This window comes from Aricia agestis, chromosome 10, assembly GCF_905147365.1.
Source record: "Aricia agestis chromosome 10, ilAriAges1.1, whole genome shotgun sequence".
Classification (NCBI taxonomy): Eukaryota; Metazoa; Arthropoda; class Insecta; order Lepidoptera; family Lycaenidae; genus Aricia; species Aricia agestis.
Genome location: NC_056415.1, coordinates 13,110,663 through 13,125,132, shown reverse-complemented (window position 1 = coordinate 13,125,132; position 14,470 = coordinate 13,110,663). Strand labels below are relative to the sequence as shown.

At 37.3% G+C, this 14,470-nt stretch overlaps 3 protein-coding genes across 4 annotated transcripts; 2 read left to right on the top strand and 1 right to left on the bottom strand.

Moving 5' to 3' along the window:
- Positions 1-970: 970 nt before the first annotated feature.
- LOC121731081 (proliferating cell nuclear antigen) lies at positions 971-3,947 on the bottom strand. Of its 2 annotated transcripts, none has more exons than XM_042120415.1 (7): positions 3,865-3,947; positions 3,155-3,274; positions 2,868-2,974; positions 2,600-2,757; positions 2,342-2,458; positions 1,780-1,955; positions 971-1,529 (listed from the first exon to the last, which is right to left on the bottom strand). In XM_042120415.1, the coding sequence occupies exons 2-7, from the start codon at positions 3,266-3,268 to the stop codon at positions 1,419-1,421; spliced, it is 783 nt and encodes a 260-aa protein (XP_041976349.1). In that variant the 5' UTR covers positions 3,269-3,274; positions 3,865-3,947; the 3' UTR covers positions 971-1,418. The 2 variants fall into 2 exon arrangements, with proteins under 2 accessions (XP_041976349.1, XP_041976348.1); XM_042120414.1 differs by lacking the exon at positions 3,865-3,947 and adding an exon at positions 3,361-3,510.
- A 3,042-nt stretch (positions 3,948-6,989) lies between these two features.
- LOC121730967 (NAD(P)H-hydrate epimerase) lies at positions 6,990-8,595 on the top strand. The gene is made up of 5 exons (XM_042120218.1): positions 6,990-7,115; positions 7,251-7,450; positions 7,605-7,928; positions 8,074-8,332; positions 8,471-8,595. Exons 1-4 carry the CDS (start codon positions 7,080-7,082, stop codon positions 8,300-8,302), a joined length of 789 nt encoding a protein of 262 aa, XP_041976152.1. The 5' UTR covers positions 6,990-7,079; the 3' UTR covers positions 8,303-8,332; positions 8,471-8,595.
- Positions 8,596-9,996: 1,401 nt separating this feature from the next.
- LOC121731393 (transmembrane protein 115) lies at positions 9,997-13,921 on the top strand. The gene is made up of 4 exons (XM_042120796.1): positions 9,997-10,533; positions 10,971-11,166; positions 11,872-12,048; positions 12,517-13,921. The coding sequence occupies exons 1-4, from the start codon at positions 10,023-10,025 to the stop codon at positions 12,746-12,748; spliced, it is 1,116 nt and encodes a 371-aa protein (XP_041976730.1). The 5' UTR covers positions 9,997-10,022; the 3' UTR covers positions 12,749-13,921.
- Positions 13,922-14,470: the final 549 nt, after the last annotated feature.

The following is a 14,470-nucleotide window of genomic DNA, read 5'->3' as shown; positions in this document are numbered from 1 at the left end:
AATTTATTTCAGCCTCTACTCTTTCTTGACAGACTGTAGGCCGCCAGCAATACAAAAGTAGAACTTACAACGTGATTTTGACATTAACGATGTTTCAATTTAGTAATTTAATTGCTGGTAAGGCTATGACGTCATATTATATATAGAATGATAGTAAACTCATTGCCGTATACAGAAATTCTAAAGTAAGTCTTATCACTTATGCTACTTGTCTCTTTCACACATGCATGCTAACAACAGTATTGCGGTTATCTTGAAATAACAATCTATGCTCTACAGCAACCGCAAGCAATAATATTATTATTATCACATTCCGTATGTTCATATGTTTATTTCCTATTGTAGTAATATTCTTTCAACGGCGTTTAAGAGTATAGATGTAAGCAGTGTACTATCAGAGAAGTTGTTTCCTATGCAGATGGCGGACCTAAATAATTTTGGTAGCGATAAGTCAAACCTATCCAACCAATCACAGGTTACATTGAATGGACATAAGTTGACCACATGACGTAGGTCTGTCAACTGCCTAGGAACCAATTTCCTCGATGGTACATTATGGATGTTTGTCTTTATTTCACTATAAATGTTAAAAATAATTGTCCATGAAGTATCAATGTAACAATTTAAAATTTCTCAAAATGTGTAATGTGCGCGATGGAAGTGTTGCTAATTAATTGTAACTTGCCCACCCTCCTATTTAATCTTTTAAATTATTTCATTATAATATGTAAGTAAATTATTTTTATATAAGGATAATCTTAGGAATATTCTAGTCTCGAGTGAAAAGACATTTAAGTTATTTTAACCTATTTTAATGTAAATTTTATGAATGCTGAACATAAGCTTAGAAGTTTTTTATAAAGTGATTGTTTTACATTCCAGTGTTTTAAGGTTTTAGTTTGTGCGACATTAATTTGTACTTTAAATACTCATGTTTAACATGAACAATGGATGTGAATATAAACATGTCTGGAATATCCAAATGTTTTATTGTAAAAATTACCAAAATACTTTTAATCCTATCACAATCAAATTATTAACGAACATGATGGATAATTAACTAAGGCCCAATTTCACCAACGTCTGTTAGTGTTAACAGCTTGTTAAAATATCATCTTCTCTTTCATTCGCATGAAAAACGAAAAGGGTAATGTGATACTAATTCGGCCATTAACTTTAACAGTCGTTGGTGAAATTGGGACTTAACATTTAGAACTATTACACATTATGAGATAAAATAAACTGGAAACCTTTGTCTTGGACATAGGAGCTCTCTTTTTTCAAATCAAGATTTAGTCTGATTTGTAACAAGAAACAATAAAGACGGGTTTATTATATTTAATACTAAAACACATCTCTTTTGTATTTTATCAGCCTGATATTGTATGGTGCAATGTGTAAATCCACTTATATCTAACTTAACTATCGTCTTCCTCAATCTTGGGAGCCAGGTAGTATCTAATGTGGCCAATGTCCGGAATGCGGTATTCTACAACTAAGGGTACATCTGCAGACATGGATAGTTGAACCTGCAATATAATTAGGATTTAACATTTTAATTTTCCTTGTTTAATAGAAGCAATTTTATTTGCTTTCCCATAGAAGCAAACAAAATGATTACAAATGAATTACTCATCTACAATGTGAGTTACTCCAAATTGTGGACATATTTTGGTCCAGGCCATTCCATATAATTATTATCATAATATTATAGGAGTATTTTAATGTTTCTTGTCAATGGGTGTTTATCTTTGTGACTAAAGTTTTTTTTAAACTTACCTGACTGCTCAGTGGAGTGGCCTTGGTGAAGTAGTTGAGGTACTGGCAGGCAAATGTGAGGGTAACGGGTTCATCCATCTCTATTACCACCGCCTCTTCTTCCTTGTCAATTGACGCTGTTTGCGCCAACTTCACATTGGCTGACCCAATGTCACCACTTGACGAAAACTTGACGCCTGGAAGAAGGTAAAACTATCAATTTTGGAAACATGTTGGTCAACTTCTGGTCTATTCTTGAGAACTTTAGAGAGAAGGACGGACAGACGGACAGACATGGAAGTCCTACCGCCGTACTCAGAGACATTTAATTACAATTAACCTTGAATTTAATAAAGAGTTTGACAGATAATGTATGGGCTTCATGTCAAAATTTTTAATGAATTATAATTAAGTAAATAATGTTCCACTCTGAGTGCAGCGGTATGTAATAGGGTCCCGTTTTCACCCTTTGGGTATAGAACCCTAACAAAAATGCAATTTAACTATATAATATTATTATACTCTAGGCTAGTAAAGATGTTATGTTTAATGATATTAAATACTATTTGCTAGAGATACTAACCTTCTTTTGTACATGATATGACCATGGACTCTCCAAACTGAGACTGGTCACGGCATATTCTGGCAAACTCAGCGCTGGGCATACGAATTGTACAACTGTATTCCGTCTCGGGTATGCCTAGAACACAATTGACAATATTAATTAATGTATTATTGTTATATTTGTGATAAAAACCTTACATGAGATAAGTTTTAGTTGATGTTGGTTATGGTGACTATTCATAAAATAATTGAAAAAAAAAAAGAATTTGCCAATTACCTAAATGTTCCAAATCCAGATTCATTAGTTTCATTTCATAATCAGAAACTTTCTCTTGATTAGGACTCTCAAATACAAATGTAACAGTATCAGCGTTATCCTGCGCTCTTATTGTTACAGTGTCTTTGTCACCCGCACACTTAAGAATTTTGGACATGCTGTAAAATAATAATTAATTTAAAACCAATTTAAAAGTAATCTATAATTGTTTAGTGCTTCAACTCCAGGAATCCACGATCAAGCGATTAATGTTAATGTATATTTTTACCTTCCTAAATTCATTCCCAAAGAAATATTTCTATCACATCTATATTTGTCAAAGCCATCTGCTCGCAGAGAGAGGGACACCAGTGATACGTGGGAATTGTCCATAGCCTGTAAGTAAAATTAGCATTCATAATAAGTATAGGGTAGTTTCATGAGTCTCACATTCTCCAATGTTTTAAGACTTTAGTGGGAATGGCAGCAACCAGCAGGACAAAAAAGATAAATGGGACTCATATTCTGAAGAACATAGCATATGTGCACCATTTGATTATAGAATGGTATAATTACCTGTAGTTGTATTCCATTGTCGTCACAATCGAAGGTTGCCTGTGTCAACAAATCTTTAATCGCTTCCAGGACTTTCTTCAGAATGGAGCTTCGTAGAAGGCGTGCTTCGAACATTTTGGACTGCAAATTGTACAAAGAACGGTAAACGTATGTATAATATATATTATTCTATAAACGTTCAATATAACTTGTCTAACTTGTCTTACCGATAGAAACAATATAAATTGACGAATTAAGAATAATAAAGGGAACTTTTTAGACAAAATCACTGAATAATTACGAAGACAAGCAAAAAGCCGCTTGATTGTTGGGCGACAAGCGGGAAAATTTAGCGCGAACTTCTACTGTCAATGTCATTGTCAACATGAAAGAACCGTCGATCTGTCAAATTAGCAAATGTCAAAACCTTTTTTAAGGCTCTACGGTCTTACTCAGGTTTTAACTTTTAGGTACTAAATTATTAAAACAGGCGAATAAACACCGCGTACCGTTTAGTTAATAACTGCAAAGTGCTAGTGATAATATTTTGTAAGACGTGTTAGAATAAACCCCATAGAAAATGAAATATTTACAAAAAAAAGTGCAAAAACCGATTTTTGTGACCTTTTGACCTTGAAATAATAGTTGCGCACACGGACACACCCTACTATATTTATGTATGTTTTGAATGGTTTTGAGACAAGCCAATATTCAAATATTTACAGACTTACAGGCTACAGCTGGGTTGCTCGAATTCCGAGGTTCTTAGGTTCTTCTACCTATGTTGACTAGACCACAAATACCAGTAGGCAGTGGCCATGGCCATTGTGAAATGCCACATTAGCGTGTACGGTCTACCTACTCTTTTTTGACACTCGTGACTTGACACTCGACAGACAGGTTTAAAATTGGTTTCCGAACGAAACTTGACAAAATCATAGACAATTATTGTCTTTACATAGAACCAACATTAACTTTAACATGAGTGTTCTTTTATCTTTATACGGCCTTTACACTCGCGCTTCGTCCCTCGCCTCGTCCCTCGTGCGAGGCTCGTGTTGATCGATGGTTAATAAGTTGCCTGTTTACACTCGCGTGCCAAGTTCAGTCGTCTTTGAGCTAACAACAATGAAGGACGTCGAAGTTTTAGCAGCAATAAGTTTGTGCGTACTAGGCTTATACTGCTACGTCACTAATTTTAATAAAAGGAAGCTAACTTTTTGACTGTTCTTGTGGCATTTATATTTAGGGTCCCAAATCGTTCTTTTTGAAATAGTTCTATGAACTTAAATGTTTCGACTTGCGACCAATCCATTATTTGACGACCTCTGTGACTCAGTGGGTGGGCTGTCGGTAGCTCAAGCCGGGGGTGGCGGGTTCGAATCCCGCCGACTGAACAAAAAGTTTTCAATGTTCCTGGGTCATGGTTGTGTATTAAATATGTGTATCATATAATAAATTATAAGCAAAAAACTTTTTGAAAAAAAGCTTTTATTTAAATACTTTAAAAAGAAGAAAATAAATTTCCCCTTAAAAATTCTAACTTTTAAGTTATAACCTCTATATATTTTACAATTTGCATGATAATAAAAGGTTGTCACGTGATTTGTTAATAATAAACTAGTAAGTGCCAATTTAACTGAGCAAACTGATATTATATTTTTTATTTTATGAAAGTAATTAAATATTGACAGATTGTTAAGTCTCGCGGCTAGATTTCTTAAGTCTGCTTGATTGTCGTTTGTTTTGTTTTAAGAATTTGTTAAAATCTGATTAACTTAATTTAAGTCTTTAAGAAATCGTACTTACTTAATTTTACGACAAAAAAATGAAATATCACTTAAAAATGACCGGATTCAACCAGGCATTTTCTAATGCCCGACTGGTTTTGACGACACGACACGACACGACACGACACGACACGACACGACACGACACGACACGACACGACACGACACGACACGACACGACACGACACGACACGACACGACACGACACGACACGACACGACACGACACGACACGACACGACACGACACGACACGACACGACACGACACGACACGACACGACACGACACGACACGACACGACACGACACGACACGACACGACACGACACGACACGACACGACACGACACGACACGACACGACACGACACGACACGACACGACACGACACGACACGACACGACACGACACGACACGACACGACACGACACGACACGACACGACACGACACGACACGACACGACACGACACGACACGACACGACACGACACGACACGACACGACACGACACGACACGACACGACACGACACGACACGACACGACACGACACGACACGACACGACACGACACGACACGACACGACACGACACGACACGACACGACACGACACGACACGACACGACACGACACGACACGACACGACACGACACGACACGACACGACACGACACTACACGACACGACACGACACGACACGACACGACACGATATAGAATGACATTACATTCGTTTTCGAGCTACTATCAAAAAGCCCTTTCATTTAATTCCATATTGTAGAACTGCATAGAAAATAACTTGGATGGTCGGGCATATTCGATTTGGAGTGATGTCACATACAATATCATGTATTGTCATTCAAACCAAACGTGCCTGCAAAATTTCAGCTCGATCGGTTAAATATATCTACTCCAAAATTTAGTTACAAGATTTCACCCGAACATACATACTTACATACATACAGAGCAAGTTAAATAAAAGCTTTTAAAAATCTTAAATATATGTATGGTATAAAAGTATTAAATATATTTCCGTTGTCTGGTACCCGTAACACAAGTCCTTCAGGTACTTAGCACGGGGCCAGACTGACGTGGTGTGATGCGTCCATAGATATTATTATCATTATAATACGATGCATTTTTGTTTTTGCGTATTTAAAACTAAACACAACCTGCGCGGCACGATGTAGAAGCAGAATGTAGCGGGAGGACGAATGTAAACACCCACTCGCGTGCGACGCGAGGTCCTTTGACTCGTGCCCCAAAAACCGCTCCGGACGCGAGCGCCGCGAGGGACGAGACGAGGGACGAGGCGAGACACGAGCGTCTGTTCACACTCGCACCTCGCCCCTCGCCTCGTCCCTCGCCTCGCGACTCGTACGCGAATCTAAATGGGCTATTACAGCTTAGAGCTTAGCAGAAGACACGGATTGACTTTGATTTGATTGAGATTTTATTGGCTACCACAAACTAACTCTAGTTTTTCAAGACGACTTAGTCCATATTTACACCCATTTATATACAATAATGTAAAACGAAAAAACGTCCTAGAAGATAGTTCATTAATAGAAGTAAAGAGAAAAGTTAAAAACTGGCTCAAAACTCTAGATTATCAAGAAAAAGAACAATTGCTACGAGAGATAATTATATAGATAGACAACACACACACACACACACACACACAGCGCGCACTTAAAACATAAAATTTAAAATCTTTAATGAGTAGCCAGAGGCTCTTTTATTTGTTTTTCAAATATTATACCTATTTTTTTAATTTAAATCTTAACTAAACTATATGTCTAAAAGAAGGAAAATATATTGGTGATCTGCAGGACAGGCTCAGCCTAGTGCAGGCGCCAAAGTTATATAATATGTGTTAAATCTGTTATTTATTGTCTTCGTAAGTTCATATACAACTGTAATCTACTTCTAGGTCATATTATAACTACACATTGTAACAGATGCTAAAAGTTTTAAATAAAGATTATTATTATTATTAATAAAACGTCAGACGTCACAGGTGACAGAAGGTACACTGTTTAGAAACATATGTCACATTGTTTTTATATTCGGCGAATACCTACATAACTTGGGATTTTAGGAAAACAATTATTATTAATTATACTATATTTTGTTTAATTTAACTTATATGTGAATACTTAAATGATCATCAGAAGATTTTTCGCAAGTGCTGTAGTAGTAAGTATTTTTCACAGAGTACTTTATTATATTGGTATTTTTGTACTATTATTTTACTTTTTTATCAGTACTAGTTAATTGTTTGGAAGAAATAATATTGCTATGTTTTATTAACTTCAATAATATAATTTACAGTTAAGGCTAGCATATTTTTGTACCAACTCTGCACAAGCAGTGAGCCAAAATAAGATAAAAATGAACTATTTGTCGCAAGCAAATGCAGCAGCACTTGATCAAGAGTTGTTCAACGAATATAAGTTCAGTGTTGATCAGTTGATGGAACTAGCTGGACTGAGCGTAGCTACGGCGGTAGCTCGTGTGTACCCTCCAACTTCGTAAGTAATAACTTGTATATATTATTCATTTAGAAAATATTTTAAAACTATCCCAAATATTATAGTGCGACAGACAATCAACATTTTAATTAGATAATAATAATTTGTATCTGTGATTTCGATAACCTTAAATACTTTATATATTATTTTTTAGGCATAAGTCTGCTCTAATAATATGTGGCCCGGGTAACAACGGGGGAGATGGTCTAGTGGCAGCTCGCCATATGAGACTATTTGGCTACAATGTTGCTGTTTACTACCCCAAAAGAACACCAAAGCCACTATACGAAAATCTTCTCTTACAATGTGAAAGATTTGGTGTTGAAATTCTCAGTAACTTGCCTGCCACAAATGATATAAATACAAAATATAATCTGTTGGTAGATGCATTATTTGGATTCAGCTTTAAGCCACCTGTCAGGGAGGAATTGAAACCAGCCCTGGATGCATTAATTGATTCAGCATTGCCAGTGTGCAGGTAAATGTTTTTACTTTTTTAAATTAACATAAAATAAATAATTATATTGTTAATTCACAAAAATGACTTACTAATAATTATAATAGATACAAAAAAGATACTTTTTGTTTTTATAATGCTTAATTTACCTTTTTTATTTTTGCAGTGTTGATATTCCTAGTGGATGGAATGTAGAAAAGGGGCCAGACTCTGAAAATGCTCTAAAGCCTTCTCTTCTAATATCTCTCTCAGCTCCGAAGATGTGTGCGCAACCTGATATACTGAAAGATACAAAACATTACTTAGGAGGTAGATTTTTACCCCCTGGTATAATACAAAAATATAATCTTACACTACCCGTGTACACGGGACAAGATCAAGTTGCAGAATTGTAGTTCAAGGAAAATGTTCCTGCAAAATATGTATAGTCTGTCAAGAAGGTCAAGAAATTAAAAAGTGGCAACATTGTAGTGTCATCCCTTTAAAATCAATCTAAGAAAAAAGGAATGACACTATGATGTTGCCACTTTTTAATTTCTTCACTTTCTTGACGGACTATAATTATGGCTGCAATGTATAAGAATATTTGATTTTTATTAGTTGTTAAGTATTAGGTTCATGGGCTATGTTTCACATGATTATAATATTATGTTTTGTACTACTTGCTAATAAAATGGTTTTCTGATTGTTGCAAGTGTTTTTAATTAATTTCAACTGTTGCATTTTCTATATAGAAAATTCAAAATGACTAGGAAATTGTATTTTGAGTGGGCGAATTATTATTACCTATTTATTTTGGAATATTTATTTCTATCTAATACAAAGAAAACTTTAGGATATTAGTTATGCTATGATTGACCTTTACGTTGCGCCTATAATTATTATGAAGAATATTTTTATAACGAAAACATATCGTTACCTAAATACGGCTAAATAATTCTTTATGTTGCTAATTAGGTGTGTCCACACAGAGCGAGCAGATTCGCGAGGCATTCGCCGCGCGAAGCACCTCAGTAAGTGTGCACGTGCCTCGTCTGAGCCACCGAGTGTCGGCCTTTTGATTTGCTCAGTCGTTTGCAGGCAGCATCGCAATGATAACGAGGCTGCCACGCTCGTTCGTGAGGCGCGTCCACACAGAGGGAGTAGCCTCGCGAGGTATTTGCCGCGCGAGAACAATGCCTAGCAAGGCTGCTCGCTCTGTGTGGACAGTGGAGTGTGGACCCGCCTATTGCCGTAAGGCGTAAATTAGCCGCGTACTGACAAAGCGAGCAGCCTCGCGAGGCAGCCTGGGACATTCGCCGCAGACCGCAGTACGCATGCCACGCGAGGCGGCCTCGGTGTGTAAGTTTTCTATTCCGTTATCCGAGGCTGCCTCGCGCGGCAAGGCCGAGCAACCGTAAGACTTAGCCAGCATCGACGCTCACCACTCACGCCACGTCTTGAGTGAGCGCGGCAAGCGTACCGAGGACCGAGGTGCCTTTTAGCATCGACAAAAACCGACAATGCTCGCCTAGGGCCGCGGCACGCTCGGGCGAAGCAGCACCGCAGCACGTGCGTTTGCCTTGGGCAAAACACATCTTGACCGACCGAGGAATTGCCACGCGAGGCTGCTCGCTCTGTCAGTACTCAGTAGTTCAGTACGCGGCTAACTGCAATCACAGAGATAAATCAAGATAGAACGGCGACGCGCGTGTGTTGCTAAGGAATCGATCGTGTCAATTTTTACTTTGCATTTAGTTAGAACAAAATATAACTTACCCGTGGAAAGAAATACCTCCTTTTGACCGATTCACTTTCGTACTTCTGTTTTTACAATAAGACACTGCGCAATGAGGCACAACCGCTCTGGTGTAATCAAGTCGAGACGGGCGCGCATACTAAATGAACGTCCAACAAATCTTGCGCAAGATTGAAATACGCGTACTCCACTCGCTTAGCCGTTCTATCTTGATTTATTTCTGTGGCTGCAATGGTATTTTTTTTATAATGAACGCATCCATGTAGGTATACCTTAATCTATGAACGCATCACTTCATTTTTTACACGTTCTATGCTCTGCATTGAGCATTCGTTGGATGTCACTTGTCAGTTTGACAACTGACAACTATCATAAAGATGGCCGCGCTTAGAGTGTTTAGTCGAAATATACCATATTTACGACAACAATTTTCGGCATTATTAGGAAACACATCGCCATCAGTGAAATTTATTTGTGTTGTAGTGATAATAGGCTATATTTTGTCATTTTCCGAAGATGTTGTGAACGTTCTAAGTGTTACTCCCGGATATTTGTTGCCACCTTCTTTTCAATTGTGGTCTACTTTCACGTTCTGGTTTTTAGAAATACATCTATGGGAAGTGATTATAGACATAGTTACAGTGGGATTATGTGGAAAGCTAATAGAACCATTATGGGGTCAAATGGAAATGATGAAATTTTTCTTTCTCACGAATATAGGTGTAGCTTTCTTGACAACCTTCTACTATTTGCTGATATTCTCATGGACCCAAGACACCTCGTTATTATTTGATATTCATGTCCATGGTCTAGCCGGATACCTCGCGGCCGTAAGTGTAGCTGTGAAGCAGATAATGCCAGATCACTTGCTAGTTAAAACACCATTAGGTAAGATGGCTCTACAAGAATCATTTAGAATAAGTGTACTTAGGTTTAAGTATCTTATTATATTTATGATACTTTTATTATATTTGTGGACTGATTATTTTAGTTATAATAAGCATAGAACAACTCATACAGAAATTAAACAAAATATTGTGCAAGAGTTTTAACCCATCAACTCCCAAGAGGCATCCAGGTGCCGCATAATAATTGAATATCTATTGTGTCTGCGATCGTGCGTCTCGTTTTCCCACGATCGACGGGTTAATAGCTTGATCTTGGGAAAACAAGACAATAGATATTCTATTTTGTCTTGTTCACCGGTGAACGTATGGGACTTGATGAAATAATATACTTTAGAAAATTCATCATAACTTAATAGTGTGGACACTTTTATAGTTTAAATAAGTACCCAACTGTAATAATACAACTTTACTTTTCAGGTAAACTTACAAACAGATCTGTGCCTTTATTGGTGCTCATAGCGGCCATTATATTGTGGGCCATTGGAGCACTTGAGGGCACATATCCGTGCATGTGGGGCAGCGGGACTCTCCTCTCCTGGACCTACCTGAGGTTCTGGCAGAGGCACAGCAGTGGCACCCGCGGTGACATGGCAGATAACTTCAGTTTTGATAAGTTCGTCTTTACTGTTCTCAGGCTCATTTTCAGTGATCTAGAGTAGAGTTAACACTGGGTTACAACTTACAAGTATTATCTATCTCATGATATAATATTTAACCCAGGGATATCTTTGACTATGGGTGTACCTAGGTTCAGGGGGGGCAAATCAGATTTTTTATAAGCTAGGGGTTTATAAAGAATAAAAAATTAATAATTTTAAGTTGTAAAAATATTGTATTGGAAAAAAATAACAAAAATTCGTTTTCTTAATTTTTAATTTTTATAGATAAAAGTACTAGATAGGGACGTCCACATGATACAGGGGGGGGGGGGGGGGGGGGGGGGAGGCAGCTGCCCCCCTGCCCCCCTGCCCCCCACTCGGTATGCCCATGTCTTTGACTGAGATCTGCAAATAATGACATTAAATAAAAGCTTAAGGTGGATATATATAAGGTCTAACTTTGTATTAAAATGTGATTATAAATTTATTAAAAGGACACTTTTATCATGTAATTTTCTTTCTTATTCTTATTTAGATTGAACATGTTTTGATAAAAATGTATTGTAACATTGCTGCTTACAATAAGTATCTAGTTCCCAAGCTAACTAATTACAAACATAAGAAATGAGAGTGTAACACATTACAATCACAATAACATAATATTATGTTATTGTAATTCATATTACTAATTTTATTAAGACATAATATCTGCATTTCAGTTTCTTCCCTACAGTGCTTCAGCCAGTGATTCGTGGAATACTGGGGCCAGTTCATAGATGTTGCGTGCGGATCGGCGTGTGCTCGCCCAGTCCGCGTCGCGTGCACCTGGCTATGAGCTCACGAGGCGTGACCATTTCCATGCCCGGCGTAGAACCTCAAGACATGGAAAGGAGGAGGTAAACTGCTTAAAGTTGCTGTATATTATTAAAAACATTAATTTGTTCAATCACTTAGCTTCCTTATTTGTCTTAAGATTTTGCGAGTTTCTTACGCCGGTTCTTCTCGCCGGGCTAGTTCCCGAACCGGTGGTAGGCATCATGTAGACTTTCAGAGAACATTTGCAAAAATTTATTCTGAATAAAATTTGAGTTTTTTGCTTTTCTTGTACATTTTAGTTTTGTACTCCCTTTTTGGGGAAATAGAAATAGTAGTACTATAAAGTAGTACTGTAAAATTATGTATTAGGCGGGTCCACACCAAGCGAGCCGCCTCGGGCGCGGCCCGCCTCGCGCGGCATGCTCACACTCGGGCGAGCGTGCGCACGGCCGAGCCGATTAATTCATTTCCAATATCTTTTGTCATCATTCCATCTTTTTCTACGTATGTTTTTGTCCATCCCTTACTGTGTTTTTTCTGTATTTCAGACAAATAGCTCTAAAAGCACTAAGCGAGAGATTATCAAAGACTTCAGAGCAAACAAGACAGAAAAATCTATCAACAAAGGTAAACATGGAAGCAGTTAGGAAGATGCAGTCATCACATGTGATACCGCAATTCCCTGCCGAAGCTGACTCTAACCAGCCAACAGTCCCCGCAGAGGCTACATTGGTGGACATCAGCACAGAGCCTCCGCCACCCACTACCAAAACATCATGATTATAGTCCAAAAAATATCATAAGAGACGACAGTTCAGTGTTAGAAACTTAAGTTTTAAAAAACTTCATTGACTTATAAAAATGTTATTGTTAATTTTTAATTCATAATTTAATTCTAGTTTTTGCTCCTTATCTTTGTGCAAAATTCTAGAGCCCTTTGATTGTATTATTTCCTCAATTTACAATTAATGAAATATATCTTGTTACAAAATTGCATTTAATATTTTCTAATCTAACACTGGCTGTGAATATTTTTAGTATTGGTTATTTAATTTGTATGACTGTGGTACTTGAAGGGACAAATAGCAAATACAATAGGCCAGCCATTCTCAAAGGGTGCTTCGCGTACCTTGTAGGGGCTCCGCAAGCGATACAGAAATTATTTTTGGAAATGTCATCAGACACCAGCATGGAGACAATTCATTCAAAGACAAAACATTCTCTTTGGCGGTCTGTCAAAAATATAAATTTTAAGAAGTTAGTTTCCATTGTTGCCAATACAGTTTGAGAACCACTACAGTAGGCAATACAGTTTGCCTATGCAAACTGTATTGCCTACTGCAGCCGATCTCATGGTTATCGAGTTGCGTACATATAAACTGTTTTGATTAAACTTAAGTAAATTAAACAAGCACATTTGACATGTAGACAAAGTGTTCCTTAAAAGTTTTACTATTTGTTCCTTGTGCAATGTATGTGAGCAATTTCATTATTTAATGTAATAGTATTACTGAGGATAAAAAGGTGTGAGGTGCGTGTATATTATTAAGTGTAAAATTTCATTTCAAATACTGATAGATGATACAAAATATATTAAAGTCATTTGTGCGTGCGCTTTAATTTCCAAGCAGTAACGCGACCTCAAAATAAGCTTTCGGTTTTTTATATTACACAAAATTGCTTGTTACTCGGCAGCGCCAAAATTTGTTTGTCGAGCAGTAAATATTTCCAAGATAATGGGTGGGTTGCACCTCTCTTCTATGTCTATGTCGCACTCTTATATCTCCACATCAAAATTACAACAAAATCGGTTCGTCAGACACGCCATGCATTTATAATATTAGTGTGGAAGGCTTTATAATGCCGCGCGCATAATTTATAATTATTATCTGTATGCAACAACTAAAGCGTTTGCTGCATTAAGGAGTGAGCACACTGAGACGAGCCGTGCCGTGGCTCAGCGTGCCGTGGCTCATGGTTACTATGGCGAGCGCCCGGTGTGGGTGCCGCGCCGGGCAGCCGCGCCGGCACACACTCAACGCCCCGAACGCGCTTACTGTGCACTACTAATATGCGCACACCTCAAGCCTGTATTAAAATCTGTAATAATTATGTGGCGGGTTTTGTAATATGTAAATAACCGTTGTCATAGATAAACGAAATATTTTTAGCTCCTTTAATTTATACTTAATTTTTATCGTTCGCATTGAGTATTTTAACATGTAACAAATACAATTTGACAAAAAGTTCTCTCTAGTCAATGATATTATGAGAGAAGAGCGTATTTAAAGTGTGGTTTAAATAAACTTTGTTTAAATAATGAGTGTCGAAATAAAAAATCTTTTTAAACTATCAGGACCAGCTTAAGGTAGTGTACTGTGTAGGTATATGAAATAGTTACCTACTTGCTTTACTATTTGAAGTCTCTATTCTACCATTCTACCTTATACATCTTGACTGTATATTATGGCAACAAGTATTACATAAATCAATTGTTATCCG